General features: G+C 50.4%; 1 protein-coding gene across 6 annotated transcripts in view; it reads left to right on the plus strand.

Moving 5' to 3' along the window:
• The window catches only part of Hmgcll1 (3-hydroxy-3-methylglutaryl-CoA lyase like 1), a 61,367-nt gene that overhangs the window by 26,837 nt on the left and 12,692 nt on the right, over window positions 1-21,838 (plus strand). For 3 of the 6 annotated variants that reach the window (XM_070017264.1, XM_070017268.1, XM_070017269.1), the window contains exons 2-7: window positions 868-948; window positions 1,167-1,274; window positions 11,684-11,779; window positions 12,369-12,517; window positions 15,023-15,086; window positions 17,635-17,823. In XM_070017264.1, the coding sequence (XP_069873365.1) occupies window positions 868-948; window positions 1,167-1,274; window positions 11,684-11,779; window positions 12,369-12,517; window positions 15,023-15,086; window positions 17,635-17,823 (687 nt within the window). Of the gene's footprint in view, window positions 1-867; window positions 949-1,166; window positions 1,275-9,787; window positions 9,840-11,683; window positions 11,780-12,368; window positions 12,518-15,022; window positions 15,087-17,634; window positions 17,824-21,838 lie in introns of those variants that run through there. The other 3 variants (XM_070017266.1, XM_070017265.1, XM_070017267.1) reach the window with 3 other exon arrangements.

Below are 21,838 nucleotides of genomic sequence, written 5' to 3' on the forward strand. Positions count from 1 at the left end.
CGTTTCCTCACCATCTTCACTACATCTTCTTTTCTTTTGATGGAAGCCATGCTGACTGTGCTGAGATAAAACTTCAGTGTAGTTTTGGTTTACATTGTGAAGCAGTTAAAGATTGTGCTTTTTCCTTTGCAATGTACCAATCGAATGGACTTGTCCATTTTTGGATTGGATTATTTTTTGGGGGGTGTGTGTGTGCATGGTGTGTGTTCAAATTCTTATTCTGGATTTCTTTCTGGACATGAGATACATAGCTGACCAAAGAGTTTTGTTTTTGTTTTCAATTGATCCTGGGGCTTAAACTCAGGGTCTGGGTGCTGTCCCTGAGCTCTCTTGCTCAAGACTAGTGCTTTTCTACCACTGCGAGCCACAGCGCCCCTCCCGGATTTTGACTGGTCATTTGGAGATGAGAGTCTCGCATGGGGACTTCTCTGCTTCATCTAGCTTCTAATTACGATCCTCAGATCTCAGCCTCCTGAATAGCTCGGGTTACAGGCGTCAGTCCCCAGTGTCCCTACAGGGATTTTCTAATGAGTGATAACAATAGCACAACTACAAATTTACACAAAATTGTTCAACACATTTGCTCTTTAGATCCTGCGTAGATTACCTAATCCACTGTTCTATTTTGGGAATTTTTATTCATTTGGGGATGAGTTACTTTGAATTTTAATCATAGACGGAATCCCACTTGGTTATAAGAAGTAAACTCCTGCTTCTTGCCAATAACATCGATGGATAGATGAATTCTTTCTCTATGTTGCCTCCTCACTGTTTGAACTTTCTGGAGCATGAATTTAGCAGAGCGTAGTTGTTTAACCTGTCAAGTCCACCGGTGATGTGTGATTGTTCTCATGTCTTGCGTTTCAGGAATCTCCTCCGTTGTCTGGACTTCCTGAGTGTGTCAAAGTTGTGGAAGTTGGTCCTCGGGATGGGCTGCAGAACGAGAAGGTAGGTTCAGGCTCACAGAGTACATCGCAAGTTCCAAGCCCAAACCCTGACACTTGTTTAGGTTTCAAAGGCTCATGGATTTGTGTATGTTTCTTTGCCCACGGCTTCCGGAATTTATAAATTGTATTTGCTTTTCAGCCAGGAAGTCATTTTCTACTTGTGCTTCAACAGACCTTACGTCAATTAAATTACGAAAATACCCTCTTATGTTTTCACAGACTATAGTTCCTACAGATATAAAAATCGAATTCATCAATCGGCTTTCCCAGAGCGGCTTGCCTGCGATAGAAGTGACCAGCTTTGTGTCCTCAAAATGGGTGCCACAGGTGCGTACGTAGCCTCTCGCCAACCCCTTACTGAGTCAGGATCCCTTCGCGAACACCGTGCTACATGCAGCGTCCCGAACGTAGCGTATTTGGTATTGTGGGGAGCGCCCCCATGACACCACACTGTTGCCAGCTCACAGACTAGCAGGACTGAAGGAAGCCTTGTGCGTGGGGTCCTGTGTGGACTCAGTCTCGGTCCTGTGCACGGGTGGGGCTGACCTGTAGCCAGGGCCACGGGCCTTCGTAGCCACCATGTTGGGGGCTGCCTCCTGCCGGCCACTGGGTGCACGTCCGAGCCTCACCAGAGGGCAGTGTGGTAAGTGGCCGGGCACTTCCCCCTGGAGCCTCGGCCCTGGGTGGGAAGTGCAGGCCTTGAGTCTCTGCTTCTTTTAGCCGTCGACCTTTGTGGTGGCGATGGGGAGGGAGGCAGCATGGGAGGTGAGCACCGGGTCAGGAGCTGTCCATGAGAACGGCAGAGTGCTGGCCTTTATTGAGTGTGTACAGGCCATGGAGGAAGACCGGGTTCTGAGACTCGCCGAGCACAGGATTGGAGCCCCAGCGGTGACTGGAAGCCGGCACAGGCTTCGTGTGCTGCCCCCGCGCCTGCCCTTGCTGCCCGCTTCCTGTCTCTCACGGCCTTGTGGTGTAATGGATTTCTTGGTCTCCTTCTCTGGGTGTCCGTTCTCTCCTCGGTTGGTCAATCACGGCCCCAGCCTCTCCACATCCTTTCGTAACCACTGGGCTAAGGTTCTTGCCTGAAGATTGTCTTCTCCTCCTGGTCTCTGTTTCTTTGTCCTGGTGGTATCGGTGGCCCCTTCTGTGGGGATGACACGTTCCTAGCTCTGGTCCCATTTTCTCTGCTGAGCTGATTGTGTGCCAACCACCTAAGTCCATTGGGTTCAAAATCAAACTCATGCTGCCTGATGCTGACCCCAGCGCCTCCCGCTGGGCTGCTGGACGTGCCTCTCCACCAGAGCTCTGGCCTTCTGTTCACGCTCAGGGGCAGCGGCTGCCCCGGGACTGTGCCCTCGGTGGCTTAGCGTCAGAGGTCTGCCTGTCCTGTCTCGGATCTGGAGGTCCAGCGGTCTGCGGCGAGCGCTCCGGCAGGGCTGGTGTCTGCTGAGGTCTGTGGCGAGCGCTCCGGCAGGGCTGGCGTCTGGTGAGGTCTGTGGCGAGCGCTCCGGCAGGGCTGGCGTCTGGTGAGGGCTCCTGCCCACGCGTGCTCATTGTCTGCTCCGTGGTGGACAGCAGAGGGTGAGCAGGCTTCCCCTGCCTCCTCTGAAGAGCCGTGTTCTGCGCTATCCCAAGGGCTTCCCGCCCAGGGCTCAGCTCCTGAGGAGGCCAGGAGCTCCACGCAACAATTTTGGGAGGACTTAGGCATTCAGACACAGTGACTCCTCAGTCCCCTTGGTCCCCGGTGCGCCTCTGCCTGTCTTTGCTTTCCTATCCCGTGGATATGGGAGCACCACCCGCACCGAGTGGAGGCCGCGCGGCCTCTCAGGGATAGCTGACGCTGGCGCCATCCTCGCTGCTTCTCACGCAGTCTCCAGAACTGCCGCCTCTGACAGGAGCCTGCATTCTTTAATAGTTCCCCTCCTTCCTATGGAAAACACAAAACCTCCAGACTTTGTGTGGTCTACAAGATGCCTGCGCCCTCCCCGCTGCGCCCTCCCCGCTGCGCCCTCCCCGCTGCGCCCTCCCCGCTGCGCCCTCCCCGCTGCTCCATTCCCGCTGGCCTGTCCCCAGGCTCCTTTCTGCCCTTCGTTCTGTTACCACCACCTGCTCTGTGTCCCTGTTTCCCTTCCTGCTTCTTCTGTTTCCGTTCCTGCTTCTTCTAATCACACGGACCTTGTAGAGGACTGGATCTGCCCCTCAGTGTCAACATTTTTATCCTGCAGTTTTCACGGGATGGTGTAAAAGGCTGGAAACCATGGCGGCCTTGGTAATGGTCGTACATGGAGATGGCACAGTAGGAAGGTGGCTGCGTGTCGCTTTCCACCCTTACGTTTATTGGTCCCAGTGATTTGTTCTGAGGGACAGAGGCCTGGCAGGGAGCAGACAGCAGGTGCAATGCTCTGGGTGCAAATGCCACAAAGATTATATACTTCACCTAGTCTCACTATTTATTATATGTATATATGTAATATATATTACACAATATACTATGTATGTGTTTTTCCCCAGTGATGTGCTTCTGCCCTAAGCGTTGCAGCAAATACTGTGTGACCGAGTCTCTGTGTCTCTGTGTCTCTGTGTCTCTTGGGGCATAGTGAGCAGACAATAAATTACTGTGAAATGAATAATGAGTCCATAAGCCTAAAAGAACCATACAAATATGATTTCAGTTTTCCAGCCTAGGCAAGTGACTTCTTTTGGTTCATTTCTTTGTTCTCATATAATTAGGGAGGCAAATATCTTACTTGAAAATGCACCGTGGCCTGATTTCCCTGCGATGCCTCGTTGCAATGTGACTACCATCGCATGGTCAGCGGCTTCCGCTCATTTAAGGACGCTCTTCACGGCCCTCCTCACAGGGATTGCTGCTGTGCAGGAGCCGGGCCTGCTTGCAGAGCTGGGATGGGCCTGGGAGGGGGAACAGCAATGAGGCCCAACTGTTACCATCACGTTACATTGCCCAGGGCTTTGCGAAGCTGCAGACAAAGCATTCTCTTTCCCTGAAATGACGCTCAAGGCCACATCCTACTGCTGTGCAATAGAAGAAACTGATCGCTTGCTTGCTTGCTTTTTATCAGCCCCATCTACAGCACACCCCTGATCTGCAAGAGAGCGCACTGGACTCCTGTTCTCAAGGCCATACTTCCTTTAGAGCTAGCGAGGAGAACAGATGGGCGGGAAGAACACGGAGGCGGCCCCCACCCCCCTTCCTGGCCACGCTTAGAGACACACGTGATGGGGCTATAAAACGACATGATTTATTCTGAGCTGGGTCCTGGGTTGAATTTGGCCCTGAGCCCGCTGAGATGTAATGAGCTCTTTCCAGGCTCAAAGTATTATCAAATCAGCGACGGGCTTCCCCCCACAGCGCCCGAGATTCAGAGCATGTGAAGAGGCTCCGAGGCGTGCGCCCTTGCCTGCGTTCTGCCTGGCGCTGGGCAAGGCTTTGCCGCCCCAGTGGATCCACGCAGCGCTGAGGCCTGGGGGGGGGTGCAAACCTGTGCGCCAGCGCTGAGGCCTGGGGGGGGCGCAAACCTGTGCGCCAGCGCTCAGGGCTCCCAGGAGTCCAGAGCGCCGCCCTGGCCAGCGCCCACTGTGCTGTGCACCGTGCTTACACTAATACGTGCGTAGTGCACCGTCCAGAATCACCAGTTACGGACACAGAGCCAGCCACATGTGCAGCATCGCATGCAGCTTAGGGAAACCCACCAAATGGCTGTTATAAACAGGGGCTGGGTGGGAATAGGTCCAGAGGCGATAAGTTTAATCACAGGGCCCTGTGCATGTTTGGAAGCTCCATGATAAGACCCCTCCTGCTACGGTGCATGCAGGACCAAAACGAACACTTGACAAGGAAAGGAAGCAAAGGAGAAATGTGAAACTGCATGCCTGCGGAGAGTCCTGTGTTCAGGTGACGGGAGCTGAGGTGTGGTCTGCGGCCTTCAGTGTCTGCCACGTCCCTGCGGCCGGGTCACCGCCGCTGTGGAGGACAGTCGTTGTCAGTTTGGGGAACTGGACCATTATTATTGAAGCCTTTTAGAGGTCCCTGAGATTAATTTCTTAAAAATATCCCGTTAACATTTTTATGGTATTTTCGTGTTAGAAGCTCATCACGCACCGGGCCCCTCCCCTCCCCAGGGACATGGGCTGACCTGTGACCAGGCCCCTCCCCTCCCCAGGGACATGGGCTGACCTGTGACCGGGCCCCTCCCCTCCCCAGGGACATGGGCTGACCTGTGACCGGCCCCTCCCCTCCCCAGGGATGTGGGCTGACCTGTGATCGCCCCCCCACGTGGGCTGACCTGTGACTGGGCCCCTCCCCTCCCCGGGGATGTGGGCTGACCTGTGACCGGGACCCTCCCCGCCCCCCCACATGGGCTGACTTGTGACTGGGCACCTCCCCTCCCCGGGGACGTGGGCTGACCTGTGACCAGGCCCCTCACCCTCCCCCCCCCCCCGGACGTGGGCTGACCTGTGACCAGGCCCCTTCCCCCCCCCACGTGGGCTGACCTGTGACCGGGCCCCTTCCCCTCCCCCCCCACGTGGGCTGACTTGTGACTGGGCACCTCCCCTCCCCGGGGACATGGGCTGACCTGTGACCAGGCCCCTCCCCCTCCCCCCCCCTCCCCCGGGACGTGGGCTGACCTGTGGCCCGCGTCTGCTCTTCCCTGCTGTGCCCGCCGCCCTGTGGCTTATGCACGTTTGTGTTTTTTCCCATCCCAGCGGTCGTGGGAATGGCTCTCCAGGTTATGTGTAGATTTCTGCTTGTTCACTTATTTCTTTTTTTAGTATTTTAAAGCTTTTTTTTTCTTCTTCAGTTTCCCTCCTACTGTTTTGTTTGGCAGAGGTTTTCTAAGTCAAACAACTGAAAGAAAGGCTCCACAGTAGGCGGATGCCATAGAAACCAGGGCCCCCCACGGGAAATCAGAAGAGCCACGCATGATAAAATGCCTGCTGTTTGAAAAAAATACACGCTCTTTACAACTTATCCGAGTTAAGAAGATTTCCTTAGCATGACGTGAGATAGCCGAGCACCTCGCACCAGGCAGCCGGGCAAAGCAGAGCAGCAGAGAAAGCAAGCAGTGAAGGCAATGGGCAACGTCCAGTTGTGTAACGCGCCTGTGTGTGGCCAGCTGTTCACCTTCCACATGCGTGATTGGAGACCAGAGCTGGGCTAGCACACTCATCTTTTTATCATTGGGTTTGAAGTACTTTCATTCACAGGAGTGATTCAGGTGCATGCCGTGTAGTTATAAAAAGAAGATGACGTTGCGTGAACTGTATGGTGGTTTTTGTGTGTTTTGTGTAAAGGCTCAGTTTAAATAGTTGCCCCTCCCCCCACCCCCGTTAGTTATTTTTCAGCTGTTAGAGTAGAAAGGTAGAAGTAGAATTGTTTTATAAAAGTGGAAAGAAATGCACAGGAAACCCTGTGACAGTTAGTTGCCAATTGCTTGACTGCGTAGAAGCTGTGTGGTGGTTCCCTTCCTTCCTCAAGCCTTCCTGTGGGAAGGGGCTGAGGAGGGAGGATCACAGGGTTAGCCCACACGGCCACGTCTGCCATGACTGCCACACGGCCACGTCTGCCATGACTGCCACACGGCCACGTCTGCCATGACTGCCACACGGCCACGTCTGCCATGACTGCCACACGGCCACGTCTGCCATGACTGCCACACGGCCACGTCTACCATGACTGCCACACGGCCACGTCTGCCATGACTGCCACACAGCACGTCTACCCTGTCTGAGTGCACGTATGGCCATCGGAATGCCAGCACTCCTCCAGGAAGGCAGAAGTAAAGGGCAGAAAAGGAAAGGCACAAGTTAAAGCCGATAGCTTCCATCTCCACACCTGAATCCTGCCATCAACTCCGGAAACACCAAGCCCAGACTCCCATAGAAACCACTGTACGCTATATCATTGCCACATATTCTAGAATCACTGTCCACTGTGTTATTTCTGCATTTCCTGAAGGCTGTGTCTGGCGTGTCCAGTGGGGCCATCTGTGTGTTCGCACTTTGGGCTGACATCCTTACAGAGTGTTTTGTAAGTCTACAACTTAGTTGGATGTCTGCAATTATTTAGGCAATGCTCCTTGCTTCTGAAGGCATAAGTAAGGGAAAGGACTTTTGTAGAATAGAATCACTGTAGTCCAGAAATAAAAAGTCCAGTCTCATTGATATCTTTGTCAGCACCAAGCACTGCATTATTTTAAGTTGCCATATGACAATGTTTCTCTAAGTACGCAAGGTTTTCTCCTCTCAAGGGAGATAATTCCTGCATTCTGAATATTAAGCTCCACGGTCTCCAGTATGGCAGTCCATCTGAATTCTGTCCTGTATGCGTTGCTTAGGTGATGGTAGGTCCTACGATCCGCAGATCGTGAGTGAGAAGGGGCTGTGTAGATGCTGCCCGTGGTTTTACTCAGTGATGAAGGTAAAGTGCAATGTTTTAGAATTGTTCCTTTGTGAAATTTTTATCGTTGTTCATGTTGCCAACCAAGACAAGCCATCACCTAACGTATATCCACTAATCTCTAAAGATTTGTTTCTGTCAGGAAGGAGTATAGAAATATGAACAAAAATTTGGGGGGAAAGGTGGAATAAGGATGGTGAGCACTACTTTTTGAGAAATTAATCTGGGGTTCTACAACAAGACTATGTCTTAGGAAGGAAAGTAAAAGGGGAAGGAAGGAAGGAAAGGAGGGAGGGAGGGGAGAAGGGGGAGGGAGGGGAGAAGGGGGAGGAAGGAAGGAAGGAAGGAAGGATCTGCAGGGAAATTAGAACGCATTTTGCTGCTGACACTGTTTGGTGTTACACAGCACTCAACAATGTCTTCTCCAGCTGAGTTTGCTCTGCGGCAGCATCAAAGTGAAAGTGAAACTTACCAATGCAAGACTGTCAGAGATTTCAGTGGCTTGATTTCCTTATTTTTCAAGCAGAATATATAATACCTCATTAGGCTATAACATATCATATTAAAAGTTTCATTATGTTCAACATATGCTTGCCTGCCTGCCTTCCTCTTTCCTTCCTTCCTTCCTTCCTTCCTTCCTTCCTTCCTTCCTTCCTTCCTTCCTTCCTCTTGCTTTCCTTCTTTCTTCCTTTCTCTGTCTCTTTTTTTCTCTATACTTCTCTCCCTTTCATCCTTCCTTTCTTCCTTTCTCCTTCCTTCTCTCTTTCCTCTTGCTTCTTTTCTTTGTCTCTTTTGTTTTCTCTAAATTTTCTCCCTTCCATCTTTCCTTCTTTCCTTCCTTCCTTCCTTCCCCCTTCCTTCCTCTTCATTCTTTCTTCCTTTATTTATCTCCTTCTCTGTATTTCTATATTCCATTTCTATATTTCTCTTCCTCCCTCCCTCCCTCCCCCATCTCTTTCTTTCTTCTCCTTTCTCTGTCTCTTTCTTTCTCACTTTCTTTCCCTCCCTCCCTCCCTCCAAGGTCCTTCCTTCCACCCATCCTTCTGAATAATGGAATTACAGGTGCATGCTGTGTCAATTGACTGATAATTAGTTGATTTGATCAGTTACATTTTTACAAATTGGGTTTTCTTCATTCTTAAGTTTATAAAAGTAACCAAAGTCAAATGTTATAATGAAACATTTCACCTTGTCTTTCAATCCGTTTACCATGTTTATCAAGCATTCTATACATGTACTCATGGAAAGGGAAAAGGTCAAGTCCATGTTGATTACATTAAAATGTCACTTTTGGGAGAAACCAGGGAAAGCAATGGAAGGGTGACAACCAAAACAGGAGAAAGAAATGTGCTCGTTACTTGACTGGTGAAGTGGTTATCCTGCTTTACAACTCCCAAATAATAATGAAATTATTTTTAAAAATAAAAAATGTCACTTTTGGATTCGATTAAAAAAATTAAATTTGGCTTTATAGAATTATCTGACTGCTAGGATGTAGGAATCCATTGATAAAGTGTTATCAGTCAAAATGGGTACATCGTACATTGATTGACTTCTGCTTCTAGAATATTTTGGACTAACCACCCCCCTCACCTTCTCCCATGCGCTCTCCTCCCACTCCCCCCTGCTCCCTCCCCTCCGCCCCTCCCTCCCTCCACCCCATGGCCTCCTCCTGTTCCCTCAGTTACAGGATTCCTGCCTTGGGGACCCCCGTTATACCTGTTGTTTAACTTGAGCTTTCAGACGGCACCGCAGAAAGCTCTTATGGTTCTATAATATGATTTTGGCAAGGTATTTCATCTCTCTATGCCTTGGACCCTTTCCACTTATTCATTCTCCGGTTCATTGCTTTTATTGTGTCTCTATAAAAACTGTATCGAGTTCTTTGTTGGTCTCACAAGTTGAATAGCAGTCAGTGGTTAACAATCACCACAGTTTACGCCAGCACAGCAATGTGAAGTTAAAATGGAAAATGGGAATAAAGAAGCACTGAAACAATTCAAGCTCACGCAAAATGTTAGAAGCCAGGTGACTCTCACAAGGGTGTTGTAACGGAATAGATCACAGTGACTAGGCCACATCAGGCAAGGTGTTACAGGGCACGCCAGACCACCTGGAAAGTTCTGTCTTTACCCTGCCCGCTGCTACAGAGATCTCAGGCTCATCACAGGCTGTTTGCACGATGGCGTTGCCTGCAAGGTAATAAAACACGATTTTCTCCCTCCGTTCTTATCACTAGTGTCATATGGCTCATGGTTCACAGCCCAGGTCCCCCTCGCTCCTCACCAGCCAGCACGCCTCCACACGGGTGTGAGTGACTTGCAGAAGGAGGTGTAGGAGAGAAGAGATGCTCATTTACAGTCAGTGTAGACGTGCGCAGCTAGGTCTGGTATTTGAACGAATGCTTCTTCTTCCTTGCCAGGAATGGGAGGTGCTCGCCATGTGAGAGTCACACCACGTGAGAGTCACACCACGTGAGTCACACCGTGCTGTGGTGGTGTGGTGCGTGTGCTGCACTGGTTGGGTGGAGAGAGCATTATCCCAGGAGCCTGGCGCTTCGGCCCTGGGGAGAGGGAGGCAGTCACCAGACACACTGACCCAAACCAAGAATAACCAATGCGCGGCCATGGGGTTTATCTTAGGAAACTGAGACGTGTTACTGAACGAAAGGACTCTTGTTTTTTCTGTTGGGGACATTACTCTCCCAGTTGATAAGCTATAAATCTACTGGGCGAGGTTTAGTTTATCCTTTGATTTCCAAATGAGCATTGGTAGATGCTGACAGATTATGGTAAAAGAAGGTGTCTGGTGTGTGTTCTCAGTGAGCAAGAGTGTGGCTGGGCGTGCGGGTCCCGGCGTCTGGCAGAGGTGGTGACCGGGTACACAGACATAACGTTGCATAAGGAAGCACAGGAAATTGTACACCAGACACAATTAGTTTTAAGGCTTCTAGACTTAGGAAGCTGTGTGTGTGTGGTGTCAGACCATTTCAGCTTTGGCAGCCAAGACCAGGTATTGGGTAGGAAAAAAAAAGTGGAAAAAAAAAAACTGGATGTTCAATTTTCCAGAGATTTCCTGTGTTTATTATTGTAAGACTGTGATTTATGAAAACTGTTTTACTTCTTCAAGCAGACCAAGATTTCCTCTGTGCTACTGAGGCTAATATATATGGGGTTTGAGCAGAGTCTGAGAATGAGCCACAGTACCCAGGCTGCAGGCTGGTGTTGGCCCTGCGTCCCGGGCCGTCAGGAAGAACCCTAGTCTCATTCCCGCCCCCTGCCCCCACCACGGAACTTATGAATACTGCCTTTAAGAGGAATTACTGCTCAAATGGAGTTTGAGTGATAGAGTCTGGAACTGCATTATTTGCATATTTGCATTGATCAAGGCATGTGTGGAGGATGTGCGTGTCCCGTATCTGTCTGTCCCACTGTATTCTGCACACCGGAAGTGATCACTTCTGCCGTGGCCAGTTCATCCAGCCAGAGAGGCCTGTGGACAAATCATTCCTGCCATGTGCCCTTGTCCGCAGACGTGTGAGAAGCGTGGTGGAGGATGGTCTCATGGTTGGCACGAGCGGAGGCTACTCCAGAAACTTAAAAGTTATTTAATGAGCACATGATCCATGTAGCTATTTCCCGACAAATATTTTTTACTTTTATAATGCTGGGGTTTGAATGCAGGATTACAGGTTTGAACTGTATAGATTTGGGAGGTATTGGCAGCATGGTCACATGTCTGTGCTGAGGCTCTATCCAGCTGATAGTCATTTCTTTGCTGATGAGAGCCTGCCATATCCTAGTGGTTGTACTATAGAACGCGCTCCAAGGATGACAGGCCATGGAGAATACCTATGCTAATCCAATCACACGCACTGATCACGGGCTCCTTGAGACTGACTGATGGAGACACTCAGTATTCTCTAAACTAGGGTGAAATTTCACCCACTGGAAATTACTGAGGCACAGATTTCCGTGGAAAAGGAAGAACGGCGCATTGCCGATCTGCCTCTCCCCGGTCGGCATAGACCATTAAATGATGGGAAGAGAATAAACAGTGGTTGTGAAAAGAGTAGGATTGCTGACTGTCTGAACCCCTCTTTCTGTGGAGAGTGAATGAAGCGCATTTCTAGTGACTGCGCGGCCATGGCGCTGAGACCCGTTGGTCTTCAGCTGTGCCGACATGCTGTCACTGCAGTCGTGAATTCATGGCGACCGTGTGCACTCGGTGCGGAGCTCCCCGGGTGTCTCCGCGTCGGCAGCTCGGCCCGCGGGGCTGGCTCAGGTCTGTGCTCACCTCTGACTCTTCTGTCTCAAAGATGGCCGACCACACCGAGGTCATGAAAGGCATTCGTCAGGTGCCAGGCGTGCGCTATCCCGTGCTTACCCCGAATCTCCAGGGTTTTCACCGGGCTGTAAGTGCACTGCTATATTCCCTCAATTTTACTATTTGTGTTGTTGTTTTGAGGATGGTTACGAGGCTCCGTCCCGTACCACATCTCAGCTGTCGTTCTGTAAGAAGTCCCTGCTAATACGGGAGCTGTAAACCGAAGCGGCCCCTTCCCCTTCCCCCAGTTCAGCCTCTCAAGATCCAAGGGAAAACTCTGCCTCTCCTTCCTAATGGCTCTGTGTTTTCTCGGTGGGACGGAGGTTTGAACTCAGCCCCTCATCTTTCTGCCCACACTGGTCTCAGACTCCAATCCTCCTTCTCGACCTCCCGTTGTAGCTTCGCCTGGCTCGTGGGCGAGGGTGGGTGCTGGTCACTTCTTCCTGGATAGCCTTGGCACAGGATCCTCCTGACCTCAGCCTCCCAAGTCCCTGGAATCACAGGCCTGAGCTGCACAGCTCAAGGGCAGACTTAACCTGGGGCCTTGTCCTTGTTCCTCACGGATTCTGATTTCCATTGTAAGTCAGATGCCAGCGTGGATGAACACGGCCTCAAAGCTGCTGCTCATCCACGCTGCCGTCATCCACGCCCTGAAGGCTTTGCTTTCTGTGTTTCAGGTTGCTGCTGGGGCCACGGAGGTCTCCGTGTTTGGTGCCGCTTCAGAGACTTTTAGCCAGAAGAACATCAACTGCTCCATTGAGGAAAGCCTGGGGAGGTTTGAGGAGGTGGTGAGGGCTGCACAGAGGCTGAGCATCCCTGTGCGAGGGTAGGATGCGCGCGCACCGTGCATGGGGGGGAGGACGCGGGGCTGAGGGGGAGGACGCGGGGCTGGGGGGAGGACGCGGGGCTGGGGGGGAGGACGCGGGGCTGGGGGGGAGGACGCGGGGCTGGGGGGGAGGACGTGGGGCTGGGGGGACAGGATGCGGGGCTGGGGGGGAGGACGCGGGGCTGGGGGGCAGGACGCGGGGCTGGGGGGCAGGACGTGGGGCTGGGGGGAAGGACGTGGGGCTGGGGGGGAGGACGCGGGGCTGGGGGGAAGGACGCGGGGCTGGGGGGGAGGACGCGGGGCTGGGGGCGAGGACGCGGGGCTGGGGGGGAGGACGCGGGGCTGGGGGGCAGGACGCGGGGCTGGGGGGGAGGACGCGGGGCTGGGGGGGAGGACGTGGGGCTGGGGGGAGGACGTGGGGCTGGGGGGCAGGACGCGGGGCTGGGGGGCAGGACGCGGGGCTGGGGGGGAGGACGCGGGGCTGGGGGGGAGGACGCGGGGCTGGGGGGGAGGACGCGGGGCTGGGGGGGAGGACGTGGGGCTGGGGGGACAGGATGCGGGGCTGGGGGGGAGGACGCGGGGCTGGGGGGGAGGACGCGGGGCTGGGGGGCAGGATGCGGGGCTGGGGGGAGGACGCGGGGCTGGCGGGGCAGGACGCGGGGCTGGGGGGGAGGACGCGGGGCTGGGGGCGAGGACGCGGGGCTGGGGGGGCAGGACGTGGGGCTGGGGGGGCAGGACGTGGGGCTGGGGGGGAGGACGCGGGGCTGGGGGGCAGGACGCGGGGCTGGGGGGGAGGACGCGGGGCTGGGGGGGAGGACGCGGGGCTGGGGGGGGAGGACGTGGGGCTGGGGGGGAGGACGCGGGGCTGGGGGGACAGGATGCGGGGCTGGGGGGGCAGGACTCGGGGCTGGCTCCTTAGATGGGAAAACCGTGCAATCTGGAGTTCTGAGAAAAAGGTAGGTGACAGTGGTGAATAGGTAAATTTGGTGACTAAGAGAAGATTGTTCTATGCAAAATCAAGTCATTTTACAAGGAAAGAACGCTTTGCAAATCTCTTCTGAAGACCCACTAAGGAAATACAGCTTCACTCGGAAGCAAGAGCTGAGGCGCGTGGGCAGATGACTGGCCGGCTGAGTTTGGGGTCAGCAGGCGTCTGCCCTGCTGGCCCTGTGATCTTCTCAGGGACTTTACCTGTGTGATGATCCAATGCCTTTATGAGCAGACCGTGCCTGGGCCCAGCTCCACGATGGAGCATTTCCAGAAGCAGAAATCTAAGGATTCCAATCAGGTAGTCCGTCGGTGAGGGCAGAAAAGCAAGCCATAGTTCCCGAAGATGGTATTTCTGGAAAACGATTCCGTCTTTTCACGACCTTACCTCCTACGCCTCTGCGCATCCTCCCCACATCCAGTACAGGCCCTCGCTGGGCCACGCTGTGATGCTCGAGCCGGAAGGACCACACCCAGCCTCCTGGGCTCACCGGCCCTCACCATCGGACACAGGATGCGTTATTTTAATACCAAGTGTCGCACAAATATCCAAGGGGAGTTTAAACGGGCTGACATGAGCTCGAACGGACCTGTCCCAAAGCCAAACGGTTTTAGGATGCAAAAGGACTGGGGTGCCCGCAGGAAAGGCTTGGCATCTTATTTCAGAGTGAATGGCTGATGGAAATCTTTATTTGGAACATCAGACATTCTTCTGCTTAAGATGATTTATGTAAGCCATGATGGAGAAATAAGATGACAGTCAAAACCGGGCTCCGTTCTAGGGTTTGGGAGTGATTAAAAAGTAGCTCCACATCCAATGCTGTCAAAACATCCCGATAGCCAGGGGCTGGTGGCTCACTCCTGTAATCCTCAGGAGGCTGAGATCTGGGGATCACTGTTCAAAGCCAGCCCAGGCTGGAAAGTCCGAGTCCAATTTACCACCTAAAAGCCAGAAATGGAGCTGTGGCTCAAGTGGTAGAGCAGAGTGCTAGCCTTGAGCAAAAATGCTCAGGGACAGCAGCCAGGCCCTGAGTTCAAGCCCCATGATCGACAGAAAGAAAAAGAAAATCCAGATGACAGTTCAAAGGGAAACCTAGTGTCAACATAGCATTCTAGACCTGAATATTTAGAAGTTGAATTACATAATTATCTAAATAAAGACCTGGATAGAGACAAGTTGAATTATGTAATTATTTTAATACAAACGTATACTCGGTTGGGTTCGAAACATTGTAGGTCGTTGCGGTGTCCACAGCCCTACATGGTAAGTAACTGATTTTGTGTCATCTGTCGTCAGATGACAACACATATCAAATTGTAGTTGTAAGAAAGATGGAAAGATGAGTCAACTGAGAATACCCAGCATAACCTTTGTTTGGTCTAAGCACAAGACAGTAATGAAAGGAGAGGCTAGAGCCAGTCTCCCGGCCGCCTCTCCAGCTCCTCCTACGATCCCAGAGTGGAGAGGAGATGGCGGGTCCATGCCACCGGTGCTGACGTGGTTCTGTGTTCATTCAGGTATGTGTCTTGTGCCCTGGGCTGTCCTTACGAAGGAAGCGTCCTGCCACAGAAAGTGACCGAAGTAAGATTCACCTCCAGCCATTGAGGTTCATGGTAAAAGCATGCATTCTTTTTCAAAGTGGACGTCGGTATTTTCTTTTCTGTTCATTGCCTCCGTTCTATTTATTGTTTAGTGAGTCACGTGAGCACCAAGGACTCGAAAGTTGGCTGTCTTGTCTCAGAATTAAGTAGTGGTCAGGCCCCTTTGTTGTTCACGGGATGCTAAAGCCGGGAGGAAGGCAGACCTCTGCTCTGTGTTTCCGTGACGTAGTGTAGTGAGCGCTTTCTCCTTTCCATGCAAGTGCAAGGGCAGCGTGCACAGGGCTCACAGCTCCGCTGGCCGGCCGTGCTGGCGTTCCCACGCCGCCCTGTGGGCTGCACGCTGGTAGGACGATGTCTCAGCGATAGAGCGCAGTCACTGAGAATTTGCTGATCGCTGTGTGCGACCTGTGTCCTTGAGCGTCAGTCACTCACGCTGATGAAAGACAATGTCTACACTGGGCGAGGCCCTGAGTGTTCTAGAAACTCATTTGCAGGTACGAACCCCTTGTTAAGGTTGCAGTTTTTTTCATGGATTAAATAACATGACCCTGAAGCAGTGAAGATGTAGCTAGAAAACTCACATTTACTCTGTTAAACCCCACATGCCGCTAAAGCCATTCCTCTTCTGTGTACTCACTGGAACTTGGGAGAGTTACTGTCGATTTTCCACACAGATTGATTTCCTCCTCCTCCTTCTCCTCCTCCTCCTCCTCCTCAGCCTCATCCTCCTCCTCCTCCTCCTCCTCAGCCTCCTCCTCCTCCTCCTCCTCCTCAGCCTCCTCCTCCTCCTCCTCCTCCTCCTCCTCCTCCTTCTCCTCCTCCTCCTCAGCCTCCTCCTCCTCCTCCTCCTCCTCCTCCTCAGCCTCCTCCTCCTCCTCCTCCTCCTCAGCCTCCTCCTCCTCCTCCTCCTCCTCCTCCTCCTCCTCCTCCTCATCCTCCTCCTCCTCCTCATCCTCCTCATCCTCTCTTTCTCCCTCTCTGGCTCTCACTCTCTCTCAGTGGCAGTGGGGTTTGAACTCAGGGCTTCATGCTCACTAGGCAAGTGCTCTACCACTTGAGCCAAGCCTCCAACTCTTTTTGCTGTGCCATTTCTTTGGTGTGGGACAGTTTGGACTATGATCCTCCTATTCTTTTTGTCATAGCTGGGAGGTCAGGGGCTGCTGCTATTTATTTAACACCAGGGTTTAAACTCAACCTCATGCTTGATGTTCAGGTACTCTACCACAGGGCCATGGTTCCAGCCCTTCTGGTTATTTTGAGGTATGACCTCACTTCCTGTCCAACCCCTGTGGTTATTTTGAGATGTGATCTTACTTCAGGGGTATGATCTTCCAATTTTTTTAACTTCACATTGCTATATCCATTCAACTTTTCTCTGCCCTAGCATGTCCTTTGCTTTTCATATTTCATCAGCTTTAAGGTTGGTAGTCTTTCTAGAACATTCTTCTGAGACCATTTCTTCTGACCCCTTCCAAGTTTACTTTACCTCAGATGACCACATAAGCTTTCCCTGTTTGACCTGTCTAGGTCATGCGTCATGCTCAGAGGATCCTGTACACGTGTGTCAGAATTCTTACTCTGGTTGACACTTCGGGTTCTTCCGTGCAGTGGACGTCTGCCCAGCCCCTCCCAGCACAGGGAACGTTGGTATCCACATGCCATTCCTCCTTATACCCAGGCAGCTGAGCCCGGCCCAGACACTGGGGAGAGCAGGCCGGGGGGATGGAGGAGTGCTGTGCGCCAGAAATCATATACTTCCATTTAATCTCCAACTGTGCCATTAACAATAGCATGTCTCATTTGGAAAGTGTGTGTGTGTGGAGTGAAGGGTTACCAAAGGAAGATATTTTGTTGTCTGCATTCTTCAGATTAGGGATTGAGGCTTAAAAAAGTAATATTCTGCCCAGCATCACATGACCAACCTGGAACTTTCTGATAGCATGCCCCAGCAAGCCCTTTGTCTGTCCAGGGGACACATGTCTGCATGTGAATTCCCATTGAGTTCACAAAAGCAGCGCTGGTGACTTAGGGAACTTGCTTCTTTGGATGAGAACTTGCAATGCAAGTCCCTCCACTTAGGATCTAGAAAAAAAAAAGGTCAGAAATAATGAGCAACAGCCGTGCTGTAATGGCTCTGGGTGTTGCTTGAACTCTAGTACCGTGGCTAGAGTAAATTTTATGTCTATATGGAGTTCAGAAAATCTGTAATACTTTTGAGCCATTGAAGTGTCACTAAGTATATGCCCTTCCTAACTGGGATGGTGGCTTTAGAACTTTGTAGCCGAACAGGGAAGTGAACATTAAATAGATAGAGCTCTAAGGCAAACTCAAAATGTTAGAAAAACAGAATGGTCATAACTGGGAAGTTTTGTGTGCTATTTAGGATCCAACAAGCCAGGGAAAACACTAGAAAGCGCCAGTGTAAGTGTTCCGGGGTAAATTCATCTTGGTTGTGGGCACTCCCTCCGAGGAGCGGAGCCTGGAGCCTCTCCTTCCGCCCCTGTGCCAGCGCGCCCTTCTCCCTACAGGTATCGAAGAGGCTGTACGCCATGGGCTGCTACCAGATCTCCCTGGGAGACACGACGGGGGTGGGGACGCCGGGGAGCATGCGGCGGATGCTGGAGAGCATCGAGAAGGAGATCCCGGCCTGGGCGCTCGCCGTCCACTGCCACGACACCTACGGACAGGCGCTGGCCAACATCCTCACCGCCCTGCAGGTGGGCTGCGCCCAGCCGCCAGCCGGCCCTCGCCTGCGGCGTGGACCTGTGGGGCCTTTAGCGGGAGAATAGCTATGTGTGTGTTTATATATCACAAATACACGCGTGTTTCATATAATACTGACATACCATGAGATGTGTATATATATATATATATATATATATATATATATATATATAACATAGATAATGCATGCTGCTTTATCAAGAATTGAACACCGTGCTAAAGTATGAGAGACACTAAAGAGCCGCTGGTAACTACTGCTTTTAGGGAATGGCTGTCCCTTGGGACTGCTAGTCTTCTTTGGTAAAGCTTGAGACTCTTCTTGTGAAGTGTTCCTCTAGGAGGAGGAAAGCCCGTCATTTCCGCTCCCACGATGCAGTGTAATAGATGGGCGGTGCTGGGATTTTGTGGAGTAAGCGCAGTTGAAGTCACAGAGTGCACTGTGGGTGTCGGCACGAATGCTCGTTCGCTGGGTATGTCATGGCGGTGTAGGACGGTGAGAAGTACACTATTTCACTTCAGACGTTTCCCTGATGTTACCCAACTGACTTTGACACACACCATGTTCTTTTTTTTTCCACAAAAGAACTCAAGTGTGTCTCATTGTATGAGACAAGGATGACGTCTGGAAAGCCGGGAGGTGTAGGAACTGAACTCAGTGCTATTCTAAGTTGTGCCTGTTACAAAGAATAGAATTAGCATTTTGGGAATTTGATTTTAAAATGAATGTTCGTTCCTTTTCTCTGATATCTCTCCAAGCTCTGAGAGTTTCACCCCAAACGTTCTTCTCCTTGTCTAAAACTGAACTTGGTTGTCTTGTTGTGGCTGCTGCTGCTACAACTGCTAGCGGACAACCACCAGAGACCATTTCTCATCACCCACTCCTCCCAGTGGAAATCAGAGACGGATCAGATTCTCCAGGACAGTGCTAGCTTAGGCTTCGGGAAGCCGTGGCCACGCCTCCTGTCTTGGTACAAGTGTACCTGTGAGGTTGTCATGAAGGAGTTGTACAGTGGGCTGCAGTTCCCTAAGTCAGGTGGTGAGCACAGCGCCCTGGACCAGGAAGCCCACGCCTGCCCTCCCTTCCACCCTGCGTGGGGTTTTTCCCCCCTGGAATCTTTGAAGTGTCTCTCGTAAGGTTGGTGCTGGATGGGGAGTGGATATCTATCGCTCGCTTTGGTTGGGGGTGGAGAGCCGCGCACAGGGCTCCAACTGGACGCTAATATTAAGGCAAGGAGACAAGGAATGGGTGGAGCCTTGGCCAGGGTAGTAGGAAGCAAATGAGTTCTGAAAGGAGAGCCCCTCCCCTGGCCCCGAAAGCATACGCGAATCACACAAGCGGAGGGATCGTTCCTGGTCTCCAGGTTTTACTGGTGCTTTTAAGAAAAAGTTACCTAGGCATATGACTTAGGGGACTAGAGATGATTGCATGGAAGTCAAAGATCCACAACTGTCAGGTGTGATTTCATATAAGAACGTGTATTAGCGCAGAGACATCGGCGTGGGATATTTATAGCCACTCAAGAGCAGAGGAACAAAGTGAGGTGGCCAAGCACACATCTTAAAAATGGGGGTCACGTAGCAACCAGCCTGCTCGTCTCCAGTTTTATGTAAAGATGGAGCCTCGCTTTCCTTCCTGTTCCCCAGGTCCCTAAGCCAAAGGCCAGTGAACAAATGGTTTAATCTGCAGAACGCCAAGCCGCCGCTCGTTGCTCTGCATTGCCGTGGCGGGAGGCTTCATAACCTGCTGAAAGCAGAGGAGAACACACGGGCTCCAATGCTGCATGTTAATTAGGAGTACGGAGACGACCAGCGGGCTGGCAGTATTTACATTTCTCATGAAGAAATACCATGTGCTTTTACTCTCTTCTCCTGAGCAGACTATTAGCTTTTTCCCATAACATTTTCCATGTGCTTACTCTTTTCTCTTAGAAAGACCAAGTTATTAACCTAATTTTCACATGAAAGCATTCATTTTTATATAGACTCTTACTAAAGCATATTAAAATGCCACCAACTGGCAAATCCTTATTCCTGTGATTTGTTTATGAGGTTCTCAAGGAGACTTTTCCAAATTTCCTGTCATTAGCCAGCCAGCAGTCTCTGATTCCCAGTTCTGCACTTGCTAGGGAGAGGGGCAGGAGGCAGAATTTCTAGTGCACTATCTTGATGCTCATGTTGGGTGTGGACAATTACTACTAGGACTGGGAATAACTTTTCATGCTTCTTTATGAGACAGGATGCATAAAACTTTGCATTACAGTGTGTTTTATAAATATATGCATTAGATATTTGTCATTCATGTTTTTCAACACATCTCTGTCAGTCACTCATAATTTCAACAGATAAATCCAAAGATTTCAAAATGGTTGAAAAAAATTATCAGCCTCCTCAAGGGAATTTAAATAATCATGGGAATGAAATGAAGAAGTCAGTTCTAAACTTGGATGAGAAATTCAGCATTTACTCAAGGTGATTCTTTAAAATAAAAAAAGCTTGGTAAATCAAGTAAAAAAAATTCAGAAATGGAAACACAGAAGTAGAACCTAGTGAAGTCTGGAATTTTTTTCTTTTTTACAAACTCAGATGCTTTACAAAGGAGTCAAACTGAATGCAAAAGAAGGAGGTGATTTCAGTACTGCCAAACATTTTCAGATAACATTTAATTTTATGAATAATGCATTCTTGCTTGCCAAATCAGGAAGGAGCAGTATAGGGAAGGGAAACTACGGCGACCCTCACCTGTGAACAGGTGTGCCAAGTTCTAACTCAGACAGTAAACCACATGCAGCAATGTGCATGAGATACTGTATCACAGAGGAGGTTCAAGTTTCGTTGGACAGCAAGAAACACCTCCCTGAGTGTTTAAAAGGAGAAACGACTGATTAACCCCAGTGCTTTACATCACACATATACACGCATCTGTTCATTGATTTTCCATTTTTCTGTCACAGAAAACTCAGCCAGATTTTCTGACTACTCAGCTTTCTTTTTCATCTATAATTTAAAAGAGGTCTGGCAAGGAGGATAGCAAATTCTTCAGTGGCTTAATAAGTCGCGAATGCGAGGTACGGCCATTCTCCGAGATCACAGATGCTTGTGCTCACTCTGTCTCCTTCCCCCTGACTACTCCGCCTGGCCCCAGCCTCGCGGGGGTACCGCTGTTGTCGCCCACATTTCTCCAGCCTTTCTGGAAGCACCTTATTAACACCCGGAAGTGTTTCTCGGCCAGTTGGACCTTGGGATTAACCACCAGGACAACGCATATTCGTTACAAGAAGAAATAATAAAGAAACAAGGTATCCGCCTAACCAAAAAATGCGATGTGTTCACAGAAAACAGTAAGATAGTGTGGAAAATAGCTTTCAAAAAACAGATGAGCGGAGCACTAAAAGAAATTGCTGGCTCAGAAGATCCACTATTTAACAATCGTCTTGTTTCCTTTAAGTTATTTACATACTCAGTGCAAGCTCACCAAATCTTTAATTGTGTGTGTGTGTACAAGTCAATTATAAAACTCATATGAGAATGCAATCTAAACAGAAATTTTGTATCTAGAGAACTAGCCAAACAACAAACCTAACTGTATTTTATAAATCAAATAATAGTAATAATGTAAAGATGAACACATAGACCACAAAGGCAAAGTAGGAAGCAGAAAAAGAGATTCAAACCCATGATTTTAAAAAAAGAAATCACTATAAATTTGCAGGAAAACTTGATCTGTTAAACAAATGTTACTAGTTCAATTGAATATCCACCTAGACAGAAGGAAATCTTAACTATGTTTCACGCTATACACAAAATCAGTTACAATTGATTTTAAGTGTAAGTGTGAAAGGAGGAAATATTATGCACAGACAACTATCACATAATGCAGAACAATATTGGTAAATAGCCTCAATTTTTAAAAGATTCAAATTAGTATTTTCTGTCCATAAAAAGATGACTGTGGACATCCAGGTTTGTCTCATGTGCAAAGAGCTTGGAAATCTTTCCCATTTCCCCTGC

The sequence above is a fragment of the Dipodomys merriami genome, unplaced genomic scaffold (genome assembly GCF_024711535.1).
Source record: "Dipodomys merriami isolate MVZ:Mamm:240054 unplaced genomic scaffold, mDipMer1.0.p SCAF_122, whole genome shotgun sequence".
NCBI lineage: Eukaryota > Metazoa > Chordata > Mammalia > Rodentia > Heteromyidae > Dipodomys > Dipodomys merriami.